Raw genomic sequence first — 24,905 nt, 5'->3', positions numbered from 1 at the left:
CTTTTCAAAACAAAAGCAGCACCGTTGTATTGCACACTCGACATAGATACTTTTTAAAATTTATTTTGTAATTTATGATTGGACGCACAAAGGGCCGGATGTGGCCCGCGGGCCGCAGAATGCCCAGGTCTGCTCTAGCTGCATACGTATGAGTTGTGATCTGTGGGTGCCGGTTTGTCCTTGCACAGAGCCGTTTGATCCTTGGCAGAGGTCCACGCGGGGCCGCGTTGTTGAAGCGCCGCTGTGCGGAATGCGGGCTGAGTCCCTCTGGCTGCAGACCAGCAACTTTATTACGCCCTTTTAAATCAAAACCCTGCGTGAGCGGATATAGCTGCTTATTTTCAGAGGAAATGATCTCCAAATGTTAACAAGGATCTGGTGTGAGTGTGATTAACGATGCCTCATGAGCTGGGGCTTTAAAATAAGTCTGTTTTTCTTTTAAGTCACTTCGTAGAAGTTTGAACCCCACTGTCAAAAAGTCTCCTATATTCATTTTCAAACTGACTACCGTATTTTCCGGACGAAAAGGCGCACTTAAAATCCTTTTTGCTAATGTAAGCAGTAAGTTTGGTTGAGCTTACCCACCTCGAAGCTATTTTATTTGGTAAATTGTGTAATGAAACCACAACCAAAATGGTTCCGTACATTAGGCGCACCAGGTTATAAGGCGCACTGTCGAGTTTTGAGAAAATGAAAGGATTTCAAGTAGCGCCTTATAGTCCGAAAAATACGGTACATTAATTTTTGTTCCCAAAAACACAATACACCCAACCACACCTAATTTTTTTGCAAATGTATTAAAACTCAAACACTAAAATAAGTTCAGTTCAGCTATATTGGTTGGTTTTCTGACATGGACTTGTTTCTTCAGCATTGTCCACACGTTTAAGTCAGGACTTTGGGAAGGCAATTCTAAAACCTTCATTCTAGCCTGATTTAGCCATTCCTTTACCACTTTTGAAGTGTGTTTGGGGGTCATTGTCTTGTTGGAACACCCAACTGCGCCCAAGACCCAACCTCCAGGCTGATGATTTTAGCTTGTCCTGAAGAATTTGGAGGAAATCCTTTATTTTTCATTGTCCCATTTACTCTCTGTAAAGCACCAGTTCCATTGGCAGCAAAACAGGCCCAGAGTATAATACTACCACCACCATGCTTGACGGTAGGAGTGGTGTTCCTGGGATTAAAGGCCTCTCCTTTTGTACTCCAAACATATTGCTGGGTATTGTGGCCAAATAGCTCAAATTTTGTTTCATCTGACCACAGAACTTTCCTCCAGAAGGGCTTATCTTTGTCCATGTGATGTCATCAGGATTCAGGATGCTTTATTATTGTCCATTCTTTAACATGTACAAGACACATAAGAACTGAAATTACATTTTTGGCACAGTCCCACTAAGAGCAGACATACGTTACAGGGAGACAAGAACAGGACCGCCAACGGATCAGCCACTTACGGCTACGGATGATGTTTGATAAGAAATAATCCGAGTTCGAGCCTATTATCGAATCCTCTTATCGAACCGATTCCTTATCGATTCTCTTATCGAATCCAGATAGGTTGTTGTATAGGGAAAAAAACACAATATTTGGTTTAACAAAAGCTCACTTTTATTTTATAAGAAAAACATAAAATAAATACATAAATATTGACTGTTACCCCCCTAAAAAAAAAATTGACTGTTGTTACCCAAAGTATATTAAGTGGGATTTTTCAGAAAAACTAATATATACAGTAACACAAAAACAACCTGTCTCTGTGAACACTATAGGTGTATAAATAAAAATATAGTGTTAAATAAAAGTCCCATGGGCACAAAACTGAAAAGAATACAGTTCTCCAAAAAGTGCACTTCTGCTGCTATTGGAACATACGAACTACACACACAGGCAGACAGCTAACAAACAATCCAAGACGTCTAATAAAGTTCCAAAGCAGATTAATCAATTTAGGCTCTTTATTTTTGTTAATCTTGCTTTGTCTTTTCCTATCTTTACTTTTGTCTTGCACTGGACTGTTATTTTTTTTTGTTTTAAACTGAAATACACACAATGACAAATGTATAAGCTATGTGATTCAATTAACATACTGAAATGGAATACACAATATGTAAATATTAGCTTCACACAAATATACAGTACTATCATCAAACAAATACTTCTGCGTGTTGAAACTATTTCGATGGTGGAAATACACGACTGGCAGCCATTTTAAGTCCTCAAAACATCCATTGAAACAGTGCACAAAAATCGTTTTTCAATAAACATCTTACTATCCAATTTAACCACTTCCCACCTTAATATTGAGTTACATAAACAAGTTAAACAGTTTACTTACAGACTTATCTTTTCCAAGGCTTGTAAGAGCTAACACAACTTGTCTACTTCTCAATGGTCTCATGAACTGAACTTACTCGCCAACCCGGAAGTGCCCAAACTATTGACGCGTAGTATTTTCATATCGCCACAAGGTGTCAGTAAGAGTCTACAATCAAATGGGCATAACATTGCCCATTTGGGATTCGTTCCCAGGGATTCGAATAAAGAACCAACTCTTTTTCTTTACTATAGTGGCCTCGATAACAGGAACCGGTTCTCAAAAAAGGGATTCGAGTCAATGGAATCGGTTATTTTCTTATCAAACAACCGGGAGAATCGGTTTCGAACATCATCCCTACTTACGGCGCTCTTTAAAAAAGGTGGGAAAAGGGTGATATTGGGAAAGGGGGGAAGAGTAAAAAATATCAGTCAAAGGCTGGACCCTCGGGATGGGGTCCAGACTGAGTCCAACGGAAAAAAACCTAATTTGCCATAGCACACATAAACAAGTTACATATAATCACAACAACTCTCAACAGAGGGGCGGGGGGAGTTGGGGCCCTGGAGGCCGGCCTGCTGCTATAAAGCACTACTCAGCCGTCCATCACCCCGAAGGGGAATCAAGCGGTGGTGAAGGCGTTGGGTGGGGGTGGGGTGTGTGTTTGTGTATATGCCCATAGTCTTTGGGTGTAGTGGTGCTGTGGGGGCATGGTTAAGAGGAGAGTATATTTACAGCTTGAATTCACCAACTCAAGTATTTCATATATATATATATATAAATACTTGACTTTCAGTGAATTCTAGCTATATATATATACCGTAATTTCCGGACTATAAGCCGCTACTTTTTCCCCTCGTTCTGGTCCCTGCGGCTTATACAAGGGTGCGGCTTATTTACGGCCTGTTCTTCTCCGACACCGGCGAAGAGGATTTCGGTGGTTTTAGTACGCAGGAGGAAGACGATGACACAATGATTAAAGACTGACTTTTCATATACCGGTAGGCTGGTTATTTTGATAACGTACAGGCGAGCACTTGGTAGTACTTTGCACCGTTGTATTATTTGTACTCTGCACGAATGCTGTTCGCCATGTCAAAGATGTGAAAGTTTGATTGAATGATTGAAAGATTTATTGTTAATAAATGGGACACTTTGCGTTCCCAAACAGTCCTCTCTGTCCCGACAATCCCCTCCGTGGTAGCAGGAACCCCTATATACTACGGTAATTACACATCAAAACCCTGCGGCTTATAGTCGGGTGCGGCTTATATATGGAGCAATCTGTATTTTCCCCTAAATTTAGCTGGTGCGGCTTATAGTCAGGTGCGGCTTATAGTCCGGAAATTACGGTATATATTTATTTTATTATATATATAAATAAAATAAATACTTGAATTTTAGTGTTCATTTATTTACACATATACACACACAACACTCATCTACTCATTGTTGTACTTGAAAGTACAATGCTTTGTTAAGGGTTGAATTGTCCATCCTCTTTCTATTCTCTGTCACTATTTTTCGAACCATACTGAACACCCTCTCTGATGATGCATTGCTGTGTGGCACGCACAAAAGTGCTTTCATCAAATGCACGAGAGTGTGGAATCTTCCATCTCTCCCTAGCATGGCCCAAAACCGGTCAATCCTTGCTTCCTGGGGAAGATCTTCCCTGGCAAGCAATTGGTACTCCAGTACTTGTACCCGGAGGCTGGTCAGGTCCAATCGCAGCTGCGGCAGACTTTTTTTTTTTGGGGCGTGGCCTCTAGCTCCGGCTGAATACCGGGAGTTTGTCGGGAGAAAATCTCTGTCGGGAGGTTGTCGGGAGAGGCGCTGAATATCGGGATTCTCCCGCTAAAAACGGGAGGGTTGGCAAGTATGCTGTATAGATCCTTCCACTTGGTCAATTGAAAAGTAGCTGGCCTACAGAAAGAGTGTGGGCACCCCTGGTCTACATATTTGAGGTCTAGCATCAGACCAACATGGACACCGTGAGTCAAAACAAAAAGCAGAACTAAGTATAAATAGAAAGTGTGCAGCATGCAGGTGTATTAAATGTCATTGCAGCTGTCACTTTGACTCTCGTTAATATTCATATGACCACATGCAACCAGGAAGTGGGCATGTTTTGGTGGGCTGCCTTGCTAATGGCGTCGAACATTATCCCGTTATCACTGATGCATTCCTTAGAGGAGGGTTGTACAGTCACTTCCCAGAGTGCCAGCTCACAACAAGCTAGGTGTTTTTCTCAAGACCCCCCCCCCTACTTTCACTGCAAATGGACACTTCTGGTTTATTTATAGTCTCAGTCAGCACATAAGCCAACTGTCTGTCTTCAACGTGGAAGGAAACTGCTCACATGGACTCAAGCTGGCCAGCCTTCTAGACTGTTCGTGGGTTACGGAAATTAACTGTTTGGATTAGTTTCTGCTTGATTTGGACTAACCGGGATGGGGCGTGGTGAGGAATCCCATTAACGTGTTGACTTTTGTGTCTAGATGTAAACGGCGTCCCCGAGCACAAGCGCTTGAGACTCCAGTCGAGATGGAGACGCCCGTCCTACAGACGCAGCCGTCCACCCTGCCATTTTTCGATACGGCCCACGCGTTCAACCTGCTGCGAGGGATCCACGAGCTCCGCGCCGAGAGAAAGTTTTTTGACGTGACTCTGTGCGCCGAGGGCCACGAGTTCCACTGCCACCGCACGGTCTTGGCGGCCGCCAGCACCTACTTCCGCGCCATGTTCGCCGGGACGCTGCGGGAGAGCGCCATGGACAGGGTGGTTCTGCACGAGGTCTCGGCTGAGCTTTTGGGACTGTTGGTGGACTTCTGCTACACGGGACGGGTCACGGTCACGCAGGACAACGTGGACCTCCTGCTGAAAACCGCGGATCTGTTTCAGTTCCCGTCGGTCAAGGAGGCCTGTTGCGCTTTCCTGGAACAACGTCTGGATGTTTCCAACTGCTTAGAAATCCAGGACTTTGCAGAGGCCTACGCTTGCCGAGAGCTGGCGGCCAGCGCTCGCGGATTTGTCCTGAAGAACTTAATGGATCTGGCCAAAGGGACCGACTTTAAACGCTTGCCTTGGAAGCGCCTGCTTGAGTTTGTGTCGGACGACGAGCTGTGCGTGGACAAAGAGGAGACGGTTTATCAGATCGCGGTGCGCTGGGTGAAGGCCGACCTCCAGCGGAGACTCCACTACTGGCCCGAGCTCCTCCAGCAGGTGCGGCTGCCTTTCGTCAGGAGGTTCTTCCTGTTGGCCCACGTGGAGAGCGACCCGCTGGTGTACCTGTCGCCGCCCTGCCTGCGCATGGTGAACGAGGCCCGCAGCTTCCAGTCCTGCGAGTACGACCGCCACGACAGGCCGTGTCGCCGCATGCGCCCACGGCCTTCCACGGGACTGGCCGAGATCCTGGTCGTGGTGGGAGGCTGCGACCAGGATTGTGACGAGCTGGTCACCGTCGATTGTTTCAACCCGCAGACAGGCCAGTGGCGCTACCTGGCCGAGTTCCCGGACCACCTGGGAGGAGGCTACAGTATAGCGGCCCTCGGGAGCGACATGTACGTTACTGGTAAGTCTCTCTGTCCTGACACAATCTTTGAAGTATTACTGCGATCACCTGGCAAGAGTCTGAACACAGATAACACAATTAGTCATGCAAAGGTACTCGGTAAAATACCGGACTGAATGGTCAGCCCTGCATGGGACAATATGGCTTTCTAGGCCGCGCACCTTGCTAGAGACATACGAGTGAAAGATCAAAATCGGATAAATCTGCCCTCAATCGGGACTCGCAAGTTCATACTTTGTGACTGAACTATTGGTTCAAACTGGAATTAATTTACCTACTAAAGTAATCGGAAGAAAAGCATTCTTTTAAAGCTATATGCAGGACAGGCCAAAAGTTTGGACACATTTTCTCATTCAATGCGTTTTCTTTATTTTCATGGCTATTTACATTGTACAGGGCTCGAATTTAAACAAGGCATGCGTGGCAACCGCCCTCGTCTTTCACCATAATGCCCCAAAAATTGACCAACATTTGCGGCAAGAACATGCCGTGACCTCTCTTGGCTTTTTACTTGTTAATGCAGTGTTTCCCATTAACTGCCAAGATACCTGTGGCGGTGGGGGCGTGGCTATGGGCGTGGTCACCATGACATTATCGAATAATTTGCATAATTTACTACAATGATATGATTTTCTCTAAAAAGGCTAAAAAAATGTATACTTACTAATTAATAACAGTTTTGTTTCAAACGTCCATCCATCCATCCATACATTCATTTTACAATATAATTACAACACTTTGTGTACATATTTATATAAAGATTTGAACAATAAGTTAATCACTGAAATATATTTATTAATCGTGGTTCTTACAAAAAATATATCTTCTAAAATATAAAAGCTAAAATGTCTCTTAAAGCTCTGCCCCTTTAATTAGTGCATACTAAATAATTTAACTTTAGCCTACTACTACAACCATATTATTTACCAGCAACATAAAGTGAAACAGAGGCAGAGGTGTCCTGCCACAGTCAGTAACAAATAAACAGAAAACAGTAGTGGTCAAATACAAATGAGGCAACAAGAGAAGTATCCTACACTTCTCTTTTGTAAAGTAAATCTGAACAGCCTATATGGGCATCTACATCAACTATATGATTTGCCTGAGAAGCTTGTCAGGACAACAACAAAAAAAAATAAAAATAATAATAATATATTTTTTTTATTTGTGGCGGACGTAATTCTTTCGTGGCGGGCCGCCACAAATAAATGAATGTGTGGGAAACACTGTAATGAACGAGGGACATAACGGTAAACGGTATAATGATATAATTCCCGACTGTTAGTAATACCGTCTTAATTTTTTAATTACCGAAAAACCGCTGCAGAGATTTCCCCTCGGAGTAAATGGAGCCAAGCGCTTGGTTTAACGTAATTTTCCCTCTCTTCCCGCTGTGTGTTTAGGAGCGCACTGCTGTGTTTAGATGGAGACAGGTGTGGACAATATAGGAGACGGACACACTTGTCCCCGAACTGAAAGTATACAGCGAAGGAAAAAACTATTTCATGTTTTGCAGCAGGCGTTGTGTTGTGAACGTTGTCACAACTAGTTTATAAAGTTATTTACTTGTTGACTTGGACGTTCACTCCTCCTTGATATAACTGCAAACTGTATCAGTGTTCAAATAACATCAATACTAGCTCAAATGTTTTGTCATCTCATCGAACTGAACGAAGGCTGTGAAGATTGCGTATTCGATGTGAGAGGTATCACTCCGGGTATTTTTTGTTGTTGCCCAAACTGTTGTACTGAAACACTGGGGAGACGTTGGAGAAGAACAAAGCTTGTTTATTAGACTTCATCTTCATTAGCCAAACTGCTTTGTGTTTTATTTTGATATCAAAAAGTAAACGCCATGTTTGTTTTACATCACTTGTTTTTTTCATGTCACAAATGTATTACTTCAAAAAGAATTCATGTGACATCATTTTGTTAATGTTTTATTGTGTACAGTTCATTCCTATGCGACATATTTCTGCTCAAACTCTTAATGGATCTGTCCCGATACAGCATCTACATGTACATATAAATGTACATAACTTAAATAAATAATAACAAAAGAACCTCCCTCTATCAAAATGTAAAAATAGAGATAAAGGCATCATGTAATGACAAAAAGCTGACAAGTTGATATTATTAAAGAATTAAAAAACCTAATATTTGTCTTTAAATAAATGGATAACTTTTATCTATAGTCTTATTTATTAGACATTACAAAATGACATGATGGTATTACGTTCACACCCCAACACCGCTTTACCTAACAATCATGATTTCAATATTGATAAGAATAATCTTAATTATTACTTTGGCCATAATTGGCAGCCCTAGATCTCATACATGAACACTATTTTTTATCTTTATGGACAAAAAGTGCAGTTACGTCTTATGGCCATCAGGTGCCATCTTTCAAAATTATATAATATATATATATATATATATATATATATATATATATATATATATATATATATATATATATATATATATATATATATATATATATATATATATACACACTACCGTTCAAAAGTTTGGGGTCACATTGAAATGTCCTTATTTTTGAAGGAAAAGCACTGTACTTTTCAATGAAGATAACTTTAAACTAGTCTTAACTTTAAAGAAATGCACTCTATACATTGCTAATGTGGTAAATGACTATTCTAGCTGCAAATGTCTGGTTTTTGGTGCAATATCTACATAGGTGTATAGAGGCCCATTTCCAGCAACTATCACTCCAGTGTTCTAATGGTACAATGTGTTTGCTCATTGGCTCAGAAGGCTAATTGATGATTAGAAAACCCTTGTGCAATCATGTTCACACATCTGAAAACAGTTTAGCTCGTTACAGAAGCTACAAAACTGACCTTCTTTTGAGCAGATTGAGTTTCTGGAGCATCACATTTGTGGGGTCAATTAAACGCTCAAAATGGCCAGAAAAAGAGAACTTTCATCTGAAACTCGACAGTCTATTCTTGTTCTTAGAAATGAAGGCTATTCCACAAAATTGTTTGGGTGACCCCGAACTTTTGAACGGTAGTGTGTGTATATATATATATATATATATATATATATATATACATATATATATATATATATATACACAGTACGTTAGGTCAGGAAAAAACACAGAGGCTATATCATCCCTACAAGCCTGTTTCGCAGGTTTATTTATTTACATAGGGATGATATAGCCTCTGTGTTTTTTCCTGACCTAACGTATATTCCGCTGTACCCCGGTATTGGGCGCTGTATAAAGTTAAAATTTGAGGCCTGTTTGTAGATAGTCACTGAAGGCATCAAATCTATGAATGAACACATGTGGTTATGTACTTAACAAAAAAAGGTGAAATCACTGAAAACATGTTTTATATTCTAGTTTCTTCAAAATAGCCACTCTTTGCTCTGATTACTTTTTTGCACACTCATGGCATTCTCTTGATGAGCTTAAATGCTGAAATGGTTTCCACTTCACAGGTGTGCCTTATCAGGGTTGATTAGTGGAATTTCTTGCTTTATCGATGGGGTCGGGACCATCGGTTGTGTTGGGAATGAGAAGGTGTGTCCAAACTTTTGGCCTGTACTGTATATATGCATTAAATCTTGTCTGATTATGGTCATCTTCACATTTTCAACGGTCGAGTCCCACAAAAACATCCTGATTTATTATTAGTGTGTGAAATCCAAAATGAAGAAGGTGCACACACACAAAGTTACAAACTAAACCAGCCACGATTCGTTTCAGCGTACTGTAAAATTTCCATCGCCTTGTAAATAAATAAACTGCAGGCTCTTTGTGGGCGATGGCGTCAAAGTGAAGCAGGACATGTTGTGCTGCCAAGACTTCCACCATGGCGGCCATCAAACCGCGTTTCCCTTCGGAGGAAACATCTCAAACCTTTTGCTGTGGACTCCTGCAGGACACTGATACTTTCACGTAACCGTAGCAGCTTTGGCTCGCTCCACCGCTCACTCAAATAACTGCAGGGTTACGTAACACACAAGTCAGTCTTATGGCGAAATACATATTTATTTTGGAACACTCCAAGCCCTACTAGCTTGCTGCCTAATCGGGCTGCCATAAACGGCAACTATTGAAGTACCGGTACTCCTGTTTCTATATGTACTTAATTAGGCACTATTTTATTACGCCCATTTATTTGCATGTAAGTAAAGTCAGCTCAGAGACTCAAACTTTTCTATTCTGCCAGTGTTCCCCCAAAAATATTTACAAAAAACAATGTTTTTTTTTATCTTAAGCTAACATGCTAATTTGCTAATAATTCATGTTTCAGCTACTATCTTTCCATAGTAAGTATGCTTCACAGTCGTCGTCGTTCCAGACTTGACCAATATAACTGAATTCCGCTAAGTAGGAGTTATTTATTAATCAAATATTTTCATATTTGGGTAATTAAAAAAACGTTTTTTTTTTGTTTACATTCTTAGGGCCCACTAGACATAAAATAACACCTATAGGGACCTTAAAGGCCTACTGAAATGAGATTTTCTTATTTAAACGGGGATAGCAGATCCATTCTATGTGTCATACTTGATCATTTCGCGATATTGCCATATTTTTGCTGAAAGGATTTAGTAGAGAACATCGACGATAAAGTTCGCAACTTTTGGTCGCTGATAAAAAAGCCTTACCTGTACCGGAAGTAGCGTGACGTCACAGGTTGTGGAGCTCCTCACATCTGCACATTGTTTACAATCATGGGCGCCAGCAGCGAGAGCGATTCGGACCGAGAAAGCGACGATTTCCCCATTAATTTGAGCGAGGATGAAAAATTTGTGGATGAGGAAAGTGAGAGTGAAGGACTATAGAGGGCAGTGGAAGCGATTCAGATAGGGAAGATGCTGTGAAGGCGGGTGGGACCTGATATTCAGCTGGGAATGACTAAAACAGTAAATAAACACAAGACATATATATACTCTATTAGCCACAACACAACCAGGCTTATATTTAATATGCCACAAATTAATCCCGCATAACAAACACCTCCCCCCTCCCGTCCATATAACCCGCCAATACAATTCAAACACCCGCACAACACACTCAATCCCACAGCCCAAAGTACCGTTCACCTCCGCAAAGTTCATACAGCACATACATTTCCCCAAAGTTACGTACGTGACATGCACATAGCGGCACGCACGTACGGGCAAGCGATCAAATGTTTGGAAGCCGCAGCTGCGTACTCACGGTACCGCGTATCCAACTCAAAGTCCTCCTGATAAGAGTCTCTGTTGTCCCAGGCCAATGGTAAAGCTTGACTGTTCATCGTTCGGGAATGTAAACAATGAAACACCGGCTACGTGTTTGTGTTGCTGCAGCCGGCCGCTAATACACCGCTTCCCACCTTCTTTGCTATCTCCATTGTTCATTAAACAAATTGCAAAAGATTCACCAACACAGATGTCCAGTATGCTGTGGAATTTTGCGATGAAAACAGACGACTTAATAGCTGGCCACAATGGTGTCCCAAAATGTCCGCTACAATCCGTGACGCCACGCGCAAACGTCATCATACCGTTTTCAGCAGGATATTTCGCAGGAAATTTAAAATTGCACTTTACTAATCTAACCCGGCCGTACTGGCATGTGTTGCAATGTTAAGATTTCATCATTGATATATAAACTATCAGACTGCGTGGTCGGTAGTAGTGGCTTTCAGTAGGCCTTTAACACTCCATTTACCCAATACAGTAGACACAATTAAAATAATACTTTCAATCAAAACCAATAATATACAGACAAATGTTCTTTCTAATTCACTAACAGGCCTCAAATTTTTACTTTTTAAGGTCAAGGCAAGTGTTGCCTTAAAGGAGGGCTCTAATTTTAGGGCACCAAGGCAAGTTAGAAGGGCACCAAGGCGAACATTATTTTCTTTCGAGGCAGGAGAACTTTATAAACAAGTTATGACAACGTTCACGACACATTGCCTGCTGCAAAACATCAAATTGTCTTCTCCTTCGCTGTATACTTTTAGTGTGGGGACAAGTGTCTCCAATATTGTCCACACCTGTCTCCATCTAAACACAGCAGTGCGCTCTTAAACACACGGCGGGAAGCGAGGGAAAATTAGGTTTAAACCAAGGGCCTGGCTCCGTTTACTCCGAGGGGAAATCTCCGCAGCAAAGTCGGTGTCGTTGGTCCGCCATGATTATTAACTTGTACTTTATTTGTCGCCATTGTCTTCTCCTTCGCTGTATACTTTTAGTGTGGGGACAAGTGTCTCCAATATTGTCCACACCTGTCTCCATCTAAACACAGCAGTGCGCTCTTAAACACACGGCGGGAAGCGAGGGAAAATGAGGTTAAACCAAGGGCCTGGCTCCGTTTACTCCGAGGGGAAATCTCCGCAGCAAAGTCGGTGTCGTTGGTCCGCCATGATTATTAACTTGTACTTTATTTGTCGCCATTGTCTTCTCCTTCGCTGCATACTTTTAGTGTGGGGACAAGTGTCTCCAATATTGTCCACACCTGTCTCCATCTAAACACAGCAGTGCGCTCTTAAACACACGGCGGGAAGCGAGGGAAAATGAGGTTAAACCAAGGGCCTGGCTCCGTTTACTCCGAGGGGAAATCTCCGCAGCAAAGTCGGTGTCGCTGGTCCGCCATGATTATTAACTTGTACTTTATTTGTCGCCAGGGAGACAAGGATTAGTGATTTGAGAAGTAGCTAAAACACTGCAGACTGCGGATGGACTTTATGCGCTAGTTAGCTAGCCATGTCTTAAAGCACCTCTTCCTGAGGGTGTTTCAGTGTTATAACTTCACCTTCATCTTTACTTTTTAAGCCAAAATGCGTCCGTTCTCCCTTTTCTGTCTACACACTGTGTCTGCTTGTAAGTACTCTGTGTGCGTGCGCTGCCGAACATGCTCCTCTGCTCGTAAAACCAGCAATGTCACCACATGACGACGCGCCGTCATGCCTGTTTATAAAAAAAAAAAAAGGGAGGGGTTGGGTGGACCGGTACTTTTTAGAGACGGTATAGTACCGAATATGATTAATCAGTATTGTGGTACTATACTAGTACCACAATACTAAGTCTGGTGCAGCTGTCTTTTTAATGTAACTGCACATTGTCCTTCAGATAAACAAACATTGAGTAGATAATCGTCTCACCATACGCTGTCGTGTCCTCCGCCAGGCGGTTCCGACGGGCCGCGCCTCTACGACGGCGTGTGGCGCTACAAGTCGAGCGTGAACGAGTGGACGGAGGTGTCGCCCATGCTGAAGGCGCGCGAGTACCACAGCTCGTGCGTGCTGAAGGGCCAGCTGCACGTGGTGGCGTCGGACAGCACCGAGCGCTACGACCACACGCTGGACTGCTGGGAGGCCCTGCCGCCCATGCTGCACGCCATGGACAACTGCTCCACCGCCACCTGCGGCGGGCGCCTCTACGCCATCGGCTGTCTGGCCGGGGAGGACACCATGGCCGTGCAGAGCTACGACCCGGACAGCAAGCGTTGGTCCATCGTCAATTGTGGACAGCTGCCGCCGTGGTCCTTCACCCCGAAAACGGTGACCCTCAACGGCCTCATCTTCTTCGTCAGGTGAGGACTGAGCTCGTTTACATGACAAAGGGCGGCTTTATACAAAACCAGTGAAGTTGGCACGTTGTGTAATTCGTAAAAAAAAAACAGAATACAAATCATTTTCAACCTATATTCAATTAAATAGACTGCAAAGACAAGATATTTCATGTTTACACTGAGAAACCGACATTTTTGTGCAAATAATCATTAACTTAGAATCTAATGGCGGCGGACACGACGTCCACAGTTTCCAAAAACCATTTGATATGTGGACTCGTCAGACCACAGAACACTTTTACCACTTTGCATCAGTCCATCTTAGATGAGCTCGGGCCCAGCGAAGCCGGCGGCGTTTCTGGGTGTTGTTGATAAAGTGGCGTTCGCTTTGCATAGTAGATGTCAGGTTCAAACCCCGATGACATCTATTAAACAGACAAGAAGCAAGGAATTAAACCGAGACAGGATTCAATTTAGCTCAATGCGGAGAAACGTCTGGGCTGTACTCTTGTAGAATAGAATAGAATAGAACATATCTCTATTGTCATTGTACATTGTGCAACAAAATTGTAAGCAAAACTAACTTAGTGCAAATTCATACTACATAAAAAAACATAAGAACGTAGATAAATAGATTAAAATACATAAAATACATAAAAAATACCAAGCTCACATGCACAGTCGTTATTGTCGTCTTGTGTTCAGCGACACTATTGCTCTCGGGTAAAAAGTGTTCTTAAGTCTGTTTGTCCGGCATTTTATTGTCCTGTATCTCCTGGCCGAGGGCAGCAGTTCAAAAAGTTTATGTCCAGGGTGAGATGGGTCCCTTATGATGTCCCTACAGTCTTCCACGACGCTCTGACAAGAGAATTCGACGCCTCCTCTTTTATTTGGACTTTCCCTGATTACATAGCATCAGCTGTTTCTAAAGGGAAGGGGGTCGTAAACAGCTGTTGTCTTTGGTTACAAGACAGTTGAAAGAAAAGATGCCTGGAGCTTGCGTCAGGTCCTGCTTCCTCTCCGCTTTGCAGATCTCGAGGAATTAAACAGAGACAGGATTCAATTTAGCTCAAAGCGGAGAAACGTCTGGGCTGTACTCTTGCACAGTCTTCCAACACGCTCTGACAAGAGAATTCGACACCTCCTCTTTTATTTGGACTTTCCCTGATTACATAGCATCAGTTGTTGTTAAAGGGAGGGGGGTCGTAAACAGCTGTTGCCTTCGGTCACAAGACAGTTCAAAGAAAAGATGCCTGGAGCTTGCGTCGGGTCCTACTTCCTCTCCACTTTGTAGATCTCGAGGAATTAAACAAAAACAGGATTCAATTTAGCTCATTGCGGAGAAATGTCTGGGCTGTACTCTTGTACAGTCTTCCACCACGCTCTGACAAGAGAATTTGACGCCTCCTCTTTTATTCGGACTTTCCCTGATTACATACCATCCGCTGTTTCTAAAGGGAGGGGGGTCGTAAACAGCTGTTGCCTTCGGTCACAAAACAGTTAAAAGTAAAGATGCCTGGAGCTTGCGTCGGGTCCTGCTTCCTTCTCCGCTTTGTAGATCTCGGGTCAAGACAAGATCTTCCCGTGGATCACATTAGATCAAAGAAACCGACACCTTCCTGTCGCTTCCCATCGTACACAGTGGAGTTTTTACAAGCTTTTTGCTTGGTAAGATCAAAGACAGCTTTTGTCATGGAAACACAACATTTGTGATAACTTAGATACAATTAATCTGACAGTAGAGTTTTAACTTGCACTTACAGATGTAGTGACCAACTGTAGTTACTGACAGTGGTTTTCTGAAGTGTTCCCGAGCCCATGTGGTGATATCCTTTACACACCGATGTCGCGTTTTGATGCAGTACTGCCTGAGCGATCCTAGGTGCGTAATATCATGGCTTACGTGCAGTGATTTCTCCAGATTCTCTGAACCTTTTGATGATATTACGGAGCGTCGATGGTGAAATCCCTAAATTCCTTGCAATAGCTGGTTGAGAAATGTTGCTCTTAAACAATTTGCTCACACATTTGTTGACAAAGTGGTGACCCTCGCCCCGTCCTTGTTTGTGAATGACTGAGCATTTCATGGAAGCTGCTTCTATACCCAATCATGGCACCCACCTGTTCCCAATTAGCCTGTTCACCTGTGGGATTTTCCAAATAAGTGTTTGATGAGCATTCCTCAATTTTCTCAGTCTTTTTTGCCACTCGTGCCAGCTTTTTGGAAACATGTTGCAGGCATCAAATTCCAAATGAGCTAATATTTGCAAAAAAATAACACATTTTTCCAGTTTGCACGTTAAATATCTTGTCTTTGCAGTCTATTCAATTGAAAATAAGTTGAAAAGGATTTGCAAATCATTGTATTCTCTTTTTATTCACCATTTACACAACGTGACAACTTCACTGCTTTTGGGTTTTGTATGTCTATTTTTTTTGGACAGGTGTGTGACGCATGTGTTTGTTGTAGGGATGACTCTGCAGATGTGGACGTTTATAACCCTCAGAAGAACGAGTGGGACAAGATCAGTCCAATGAACCAGGTATGTCTTCCACTTTCAGCATCCACTCAGCAAGGAAACTTGACATTCGTCCACTCCAGTCCTGAGAACATTTCTATCCACACCCGTGGAGTTAAAAACCCATTAAAAAAAATATCACATTTATCGTGAAGTCGGCCACTTTTACAACTAGGGATGATACTCGAAACCGGTTTTCCCGGTTGTTCGATAAGAAAATAACCGAGTCCTCTGACTCGAATCCCTTTTTGAGAACCGGTACCCGTTATCGAGACCACTATAGTAAAGAAAAAGAGTTGGTTCTTTATTCGAATCCCTGGGGCCAATCCCGTCCCGACCAGAAATGCCCCGTGAGACATCACAAGAAATGACGTCACGTAGCTCAGTCATTAGGCGCAGATAGCGAAAGCAGGAAAAAAATGCACCGGAAAAAGCGCTCCAAGGTGTAATAAAGTTCAAAACAAAAGGTATAATCCAATGAATAACTTTACTGAGAGATTTGAGCAGGGTACAAACACATGACGAACACTTTTACGACCAACCGGAAACATAGCAACCAGGCTAGCAACGCACCTCCTTTACGGCAGCTGTCGCAACGTTCTTAAATCAACCGCAGCACATACATATATATACAACATATCTCCCTTTTTTAACTTTCGTTTTTCTTTCCTAGTAAACAAAACAAAATCCCACTGTATATGTGTCGTCTGTCTAATTATAAATAATGCAGACGAGGCGTGTTGGTTGAGTTCTTGACGTTTACTTTCACAGCGTGCTCATAACCTCATTCTTAGCTGCCGGGTGGCGACATGCAACAACACTTTTCGGGGCTACCGCGCATGCTTGTCACTCCCGTTGCATGCTGGGTAGTGTAGTTGTTATATTCCCTAGCTCATAACATCACATATTCCCCCCTATAAAGAAATAATGTTAAGTCAATAAAATGTATTTCTTTTTTAAGCTTTAACTATTCATTTTTTAGCATTGTAACCACATTTGCAAACAACTTTTCTCTTAATAGAATTTTCCTTCAATAAAGAAATAAAGTGCAAAAATGTCAAAGCCTCATAACAAACAGTTATGTTCCAATAGCAGCAGAAGTGCACTTTTTGGAGAGCTGTATTATTTTCAGTTTTGTGCCCAAGGGATTGATTTTATTTAACACTATATTATTATTTATACACCTATAGTGATCACAGAGACAGGTTGTTTTTGTGTTACTGTATATATTTGTTTTACTTAAAAATCCCAGGTAACAACAGTCAATATTTATTTTTTTTATTTTTTTAGGGGGGTAACAGTCAATATTTATTTATTTATTAGATTTTATTTTTTTCTTATATAATAAAAGTGAGCTTTTGTTCAACCAAATATTGTGTGTTTTTTTCATATACAACAACCTATCTGGACTCGATAAGAGAATCGATAAAGAATCGGTTCGATAAGAGGATTCGATAATAGGCTCGAACTCGATAATTTCTTATCAAACATCATCCCTATTTACAACTATGACTTTATTTACAATAAATATATCGATTATTGTGAAGTGAATTATATTTATATAGCGCTTTTCTCTAGTGACTCGAAGCGCTTTACATAGTGAAACCCAATATCTAAGTTACATTTAAACCAGTGTGGGTGGCACTGGGAGCCGGTGGGTAAAGTGTCTTGCCCAAGGACACAACGGCAGTGACTAGGTTGGCAGAAGCGGGGATCGAACCTGGAACCCTCAAGTTGCTGGCACGGCCGCTCTGCCAACCGAGCTATACCGCCCCGATTATTGATGTTTACTAATGTCTGAATTGCGATGCATGTAAAACCCAGTGACTTCCCTTCTTGGCGCAGGTGCACGTGGGCGGCAGCGTGGCGCCGCTGGGCGGAAAGCTCTTCGTGTCGGGCGGCTACGACAACACCTTCGAGCTCTCCGACGTGGTGGAGGCGTACGACCCGGCCACGCGCGCCTGGAGCGTGGCGGGCCGCCTCCCCCAGCCCACCTTCTGGCACGGCAGCGTCAGCATCTTCCGCCAGTTCATGCCGCTGGTGTCCAGCGCCTTCGAGCCCGCCGACGTCCCCGACGCCAACGCCATCCGCCTCCACCGCCACCAGCGCCAGCAGGCCCTCCACAACCTCAACAACAACCTCAACCAGAACCAGGAAGTCAACGCGGCGGCGCTCTGAGTCCGCCGACTTTGACACGGAACCGTCGTCGTCGGGAGGACGTCGGCCGCACGTTTGAAAGCCAGCATGCGCGGAAACGTCACCTCGTAATCACGGTCCGGCCGTGCGCCTTCACTTCCTGCCGCCGGAAAATGCAAACTACCATTTCAAGATCACTCCGCCTGCCAAGTCTGGGTGACGCTTGCAAAAAGTGGCGTGCTAAAAAGCTGCCCTGGTTATTATTAGCGTCGTGCTGTGTGATAATCACGCCGCCTTGTCATTGGCTGGCTTCCAACTGGTGCACTTTCTTCACTTTTAGTGCACTTCATATAAAGAGTGAGCTGTGATGATCTTGGCTACGTAGCGGTTGCAAAGTATTCACGGCGTGTACACGGTGTAATTATCAATGGAAGTATTCCATTTGGGACACTTTTGTAGGTAACATTCAATCTTAGATGGGCTTTTTGTTATTGTGGTGCTCTGCCGAGTCACATGCCCAACCCCGGCGTTCGTTTATGGCGTGGTTGCTTAGAGCAGTGTTTTTCAACCTTTTTGGAGCTAAGGCACATTTTTTTCATTGAAAGAATCTGAAAGAAACACCACCAGCAGAAATCATAAAAAAAAGGAAACTCAGTTGACAGTAAAAAGTTGTTGGATATGACTTTAAAGCAGGGGTGTCCAAACTTTTTCCACTGAGGGCCGCACACGGAAAAATTTAAGCCTGCGGGGGCCATTTTGATATTTTTCATTTTCAAACCTTAACAAAATATATGGATTTATTTATTTTTTTACTTTTAGGACTACCGGGGAGGGTCTCAGTCATTAAAATGTTAAAAATAAGTCAAATTATTATTATTTTTTATTTAACGCTTACAGTAAATCTCTATATCAACTTCAGGTTGATATAAAGTTAAAAAAAAAAAAAGGTTTTATGCCTTTTCTTTCAAAGACAACTTTGTTTTTATAGTAAAACTGAAATATGCAGTATTTAGTATTAGAGCCCTAAAAGATCAATAATGCAGGACACCATTGATTTCAATTATTTAATATTTTTGAGTAATCACAGTGAAAAGTTAAATAAAATCCTACTAAATATATTTGGGATCCAAAAGGTCCCCCACTCATAAAGTGATACATTTTTATTTTATTTTTTTTACTTTTAACACTTAAATTACGAGATCAGCTTCAGATATATCTGTCGATTTTACGTTTGAACTATTATTTTGTTTGTTGTATGCTCTTTTGTCAAAGAAAACTTTGATGTTTTTATATGGCAACCACACAATATATGCAATATTTTTTCCACATAAAACATTTTAAAGTGATATTTTTTAAGTAATAATTCATTATAACATAGATTTGTAGTCTTTTTTTTAATTTTTTTTAGCAATGGCAAAAAAAAAGAAAAATAAACAAAGACAAAAGAAAAAAAAACAGCCTGCATGGCAGCTTTGTGTCAACATTGCAACTTTTTCTTGTTAGATTTCACCTCATTCCACTTTTTTTTTAAATGTTTTCTTTTTAATTTTTGCAATATTATCAATTTTGCAATTTTTGCAGAATGTGGCGGGCCGGTAAACAGTCAGCTGCGGGCCGCAAATGGCCCCCGGGCCGCACTTTGGACACCCCTGCTTTAAAGCATAACCAAGCATGCATCAATATAGCTCTTGTCTCAAAGTAGGTGTACTGTCACCACCTGTCACATCACACCCTGACTTATTTGGACTTTTTTGCTGTTTTCCTGTGTGTAGTGTTTTACTTCTTGTCTTGCGCTCCTATTTTGGTGGCTTATTCTCTTTTTTCGGTATTTTCCTGTAGCAGTTTCATGTCTTCCTTTTGAGCGATATTTCTACTTTGTTTTAGCAATCCAGAATATTTTGGTTGTTTTTATCCTTCTTTGTGTCGACATTGTTGATTGTCACGTTTGGATGTACATTGTGGATGCCGCTTCTGCGCCACACGCTGTAAGTCTTTGCTGTCGTCCAGCATTCTGTTGTTGTTTACTTTGTAGCCAGTTCAGTTTTAGTTTTGTTTTTGCATAGCCTTCCCTAAGCTTCAATGCCTTTTCTTAGAGGCACTCACCTTTTGTTTATTTTTGGTTTAAAGGCCTACTGAAATGAAATTGTTTTTATTTAAACGGGGATAGCAGATCCATTCTATGTGTCATACTTGATCATTTCGCGATATTGCCATATTTTTGCTGAAAGGATTTAGTAGAGAACATCGACGATAAAGTTCGCAACTTTTGATAAAAAAAGCCTTGCCTGTACCGGAATTAGCGTGACATCACAGGTTGAAAAGCTCCTCACATTTCCCCATTGTTTACACCAGCAGCGAGAGCGATTCGGACCGAGAAAGCGACGATTACCCCATTAATTTGAGCCAGGATGAAAGATTCGTGGATGAGGAACGTGAGAGTGAAGGACTAGAGTGCAGTGCAGGACACATCTTTTTTCGCTCTGACCGTAACTTAGGTACAAGCTGGCTCATTGGATTCCACACTCTCTCCTTTTTCTATTGTGGATCACGGATTTGTATTTTAAACCACCTCGGATACTATATCCTCTTGAAAATGAGAGTCGAGAACGCGAAATGGACATTCACAGTGACTTTTATCTCCACGGCAATACATCGGCAAAGCACTTTAGCTACGGAGCTAACGTGATAGCATCGTGCTTAACTGCAGATAGAAACAAAATAAATAAACCCCTGACTGGAAGGATAGACAGAAGATCAACAATACTATTAAACCATGGACATGTAACTACACGGTTAATGCTTTCCAGCCTGGCGAAGCTTAACAATGCTGTTGCTAACGACGCCATTGAAGCTAACTTAGCAACGGGACCTCACAGAGCTATGCTAAAAACATTAGCTATCCACCTCCGCCAGCCAGCCCTCATCTGCTCATCAACACCCGTGCTCACCTGCGTTCCAGCGATCGACGGAGCGACGAAGGACGTCACCCGATCATCGGTGCGGTCGGCGGCTAGCGTCGGATAGCGCGTCTGCTATCCAACTCAAAGTCCTCCTGGTTGTGTTGCTGCAGCCAGCCGCTAATACACCGATCCCACCTACAGCTTTCTTCCTTGCAGTCTCCATTGTTCATTAAACAAATTGCAAACACAGATGTCCAGAATACTGTGGAAGTTTGCGATAAAAACCGAGCTTTTTGTATTGGATAGTTCTGTTTCAACCATTGACGTCACGCGCATACGTCATCATACATAGACGTTTTCAACCGGAAGTTTCCCGGGAAATTTAAAATGGCACTTTATAAGTTAACCCGGCCGTATTGGCATGTGTTGCAATGTTAAGATTTCATCATTGATATACGGTATAAACTATCAGACTGCGTGGTCGGTAGTATTGGCTTTCAGTAGGCCTTTAAGCATTAGACACCTTTTTACCTGCACTCTGCCTCCCGCTGTTCCCGACATCTACAAAGCAGTTAGCTACCTGCTGCCACCTACTGATATGGAAGAGTATTACACGGTTACTCTGCCGAGCTCTAGACAGCACCGACACTTTATTCGCGGATTATAATAACTGGTTTGGAAAAAATATTTTTAACCCAAATAGGTGAAATGACGTAATCTCCCACGGCACACCAGACTGTATCAGTGTGCCGCGGCACAGTGGTTGAAAAACACTGGCTTAGAGACCCCAAACGAGTCGCCGGCCCCCCCCCCTGGAAGCATAGCGGGATATTAGCGTACGCTTGAAGCATTCTTGTCGCCCCTTGCGTCTTTACCATGGCCATGTTTACGCCGCTAATGTTATTTAGCTGCTTGCGAAGGTTTATAATGCCAGTTTGCTGCTGGCGGACGTTAGCTGCGTGCTAATTGCGAGAGTCCAAAGTTGTTTTTGTGTTTTATTTTGTACCATACTTGTCAACCCTCCCGTTTTCAGCGCCTCTCCCGACAAACTCCCGGTATTCAGCCGGAGCTGCAGGCCACGCCCCCTCCAGCTCAATGCGGACCTGAGACTGAGTGGGGACAGCCTGTTCTCACGTCCGCTTTCCCACAATATAAACAGCTTGCCTGCCCAATGAACGGAGAAGTTAAACAGGACAATACTGCCATCTAATGGATAGCCAACGGAACACTGAAATTCAAGTATTTTTATTTTTTTTTGTATGTAAATAAAATAAATAAATATATATATATATATAGCTAGAATTCACTAAAAGTCAAGTATTTTATACATATATATATATATATATATATATATATATATATATATATATATATATATATATATATATATATACACTACCGTTCAAAAGTTTGGGGTCACATTGAAATGTCCTTATTTTTGAAGGAAAAGCACTGTACTTTTCAATGAAGAAAACTTTAAACTAGTCTTAACTTTAAAGAAGTACACTCTATACTTTGCTAATGTGGTAATTGACTATTCTAGCTGCAAATGTCTGGTTTTTGGTGCAATATCTACATAGGTGTATGGAGGCCCATTTCCAGCAACTATCACTCCAGTGTTCTAATGGTACAATGTGTTTGCTCATTGGCTCAGAAGGCTAATTGATGATTAGAAAACCCTTGTGCAATCATGTTCACACATCTGAAAACAGTTTAGCTCGTTACAGAAGCTACAAAACGGACCTTCCTTTGAGCAGATTGAGTTTCTGGAGCATCACATTTGTGGGGTCAATTAAACGCTCCAAATGGCCAGAAAAAGAGAACTTTCATCTGAAACTCGACAGTCTATTCTTGTTCTTAGAAATGAAGGCTATTCCACAAAATTGTTTGGGTGACCCCAAACTTTTGAACGGTAGTGTATGTATGAAATACTCGAGTTGGTGAATTCTAGCTGTAAATAACCACGCCCCCAACCCCCCCCACCTCCCGATATTGGAGGTCTCAAGGTTGGCAAGTATGTTTTGTACCGTGAGAGCAAGTGCATGAGTTTTGAGCAATGTACTCACCTTCTATTTAAAATAGTCCATCAGAAGACTTGTGTTCTGTTTCATTACAAATATTGTCATCAATTAAGGGGAGACTGGACATTCTTGGGGTTTGTGTGTGAGTTATTCAACAAAAGGAAGTCACTCATGTTGATTTTGTGGGGGTTTTTTGTATGTGCACTTTATTTGTCAACAGGTGTCTTTTTGGGGAGTTTTGCAGCCATTTTTGTGAAAGGTAAATCTTATTGTCACGTTTCATCTTTTTCTAACCAGTGTTGCAACATTTTGACTCCCCCCGTGTGAGCCCCCAGGTCTACTCGATGACCACGCTCACCACGCAGTCCAAGTCCAGGCCGGAGGTTGTCGGCAAGGGGGCCAACGTTTCCATGACGACCGCCGGGGTTTCCGCCGCTTTGGCGGCGTGGAAGTCGCCGTCGCCACCCGCGTCCTCGTCCTCCGCCGCCTCCTCCTCCACGACCACGTTCCTCAGCTTCCTCTGGCGCGGGTTGTAGTTCTCTGTGCGCTTGTGGATCTGGTGGTGACGACGCAGGTGTGCCTGGACAGCGGACGCAACCACTTGTCAGGTTTGAGTGATTTGGAATATTCTCTGTCCTCTCGTTTTACTCCTGATCTAGTTTGTGTGCAATGAATGGCATCAGCAGACTCATACATGCTCATTCAGTTCAAGTACCAATGACTCATACATGTTCATTCAGTTCAAGTACCAATGACTCATACATGTTCATTCAGTTCAAGTACCAATGACTCATACATGTTCATTCAGTTCAAGTACGAATGACTCATACATGTTCATTCAGTTCAAGTACCAATGACTCATGTATGTTCATTCAGTTCAAGTACCAATGACTCATGCATGTTCATTCAGTTCAAGTACCAATGACTCATACATGTTCATTCAGTTCAAGTACCAATGACTCATACATGTTCATTCAGTTCAAGTACCAATGACTCATGCATGTTCATTCAGTTCAAGTACCAATGACTCATACATGTTCATTCAGTTCAAGTACCAATGACTCGTACATGTTCATTCAGTTCAAGTACCAATGACTCGTACATGTTCATTCAGTTCAAGTACCAATGACTCATGCATGTTCATTCAGTTCAAGTACCAATGACTCATGCATGTTCATTCAGTTCAAGTACGAATGACTCATACATGTTCATTCAGTTCAAGTACCAATGACTCATGTATGTTCATTCAGTTCAAGTACCAATGACTCATGCATGTTCATTCAGTTCAAGTACCAATGACTCATACATGTTCATTCAGTTCAAGTACCAATGACTCATGTATGTTCATTCAGTTCAAGTACCAATGACTCATACATGTTCATTCAGTTCAAGTACCAATGACTCATACATGCTCATTCAGTTCAAGTACCAATGACTCATACATGTTCATTCAGTTCAAGTACCAATGACTCATACATGCTCATTCAGTTCAAGTACCAATGACTCATACATGTTCATTCAGTTCAAGTACCAATGACTCATACATGTTCATTCAGTTCAAGTACCAATGACTCATACATGTTCATTCAGTTCAAGTACGAATGACTCATACATGTTCATTCAGTTCAAGTACCAATGACTCATGTATGTTCATTCAGTTCAAGTACCAATGACTCATGCATGTTCATTCAGTTCAAGTACCAATGACTCATACATGTTCATTCAGTTCAAGTACCAATGACTCATACATGTTCATTCAGTTCAAGTACCAATGACTCATGCATGTTCATTCAGTTCAAGTACCAATGACTCATACATGTTCATTCAGTTCAAGTACCAATGACTCGTACATGTTCATTCAGTTCAAGTACCAATGACTCGTACATGTT

At 42.2% G+C, this 24,905-nt stretch overlaps 2 protein-coding genes and 1 long non-coding RNA gene across 5 annotated transcripts in view; 2 read left to right on the top strand and 1 right to left on the bottom strand.

Annotated features, from left to right (window-relative positions):
- The window catches only part of klhl21 (kelch-like family member 21), a 36,483-nt gene extending 14,199 nt beyond the window's left edge, over positions 1-22,284 (top strand). For both annotated transcript variants that reach the window (XM_062052573.1, XM_062052574.1), the window contains exons 2-5: positions 4,819-5,891; positions 13,056-13,461; positions 15,911-15,983; positions 17,805-22,284. In XM_062052573.1, coding sequence (XP_061908557.1) covers positions 4,865-5,891; positions 13,056-13,461; positions 15,911-15,983; positions 17,805-18,137 — 1,839 coding nt within the window. In that variant the 5' untranslated portion in view covers positions 4,819-4,864 and the 3' untranslated portion in view covers positions 18,138-22,284. The remainder of the gene's footprint in view (positions 1-4,818; positions 5,892-13,055; positions 13,462-15,910; positions 15,984-17,804) is intronic.
- A 78-nt stretch (positions 22,285-22,362) lies between these two features.
- Positions 22,363-24,905, top strand: part of LOC133653377 (uncharacterized) — a 32,308-nt gene continuing 29,765 nt past the window's right edge. Inside the window, exons 1-2 of the long non-coding RNA XR_009826717.1 lie at positions 22,363-23,275; positions 23,352-23,624. This is a non-coding gene — a long non-coding RNA (uncharacterized LOC133653377). The remainder of the gene's footprint in view (positions 23,276-23,351; positions 23,625-24,905) is intronic.
- The window catches only part of zbtb48 (zinc finger and BTB domain containing 48), a 34,880-nt gene continuing 33,175 nt past the window's right edge, over positions 23,201-24,905 (bottom strand). For both annotated transcript variants that reach the window (XM_062052572.1, XM_062052571.1), the window contains exon 11: positions 23,201-23,596. In XM_062052572.1, the coding sequence (XP_061908556.1) occupies positions 23,354-23,596 (243 nt within the window). In that variant the 3' untranslated portion in view covers positions 23,201-23,353. The remainder of the gene's footprint in view (positions 23,597-24,905) is intronic.

This window comes from Entelurus aequoreus, linkage group LG07 (genome assembly GCF_033978785.1).
Source record: "Entelurus aequoreus isolate RoL-2023_Sb linkage group LG07, RoL_Eaeq_v1.1, whole genome shotgun sequence".
In the NCBI taxonomy this organism is placed as follows: domain Eukaryota; kingdom Metazoa; phylum Chordata; class Actinopteri; order Syngnathiformes; family Syngnathidae; genus Entelurus; species Entelurus aequoreus.
This window is presented reverse-complemented; position numbering and strand designations above follow the sequence as displayed.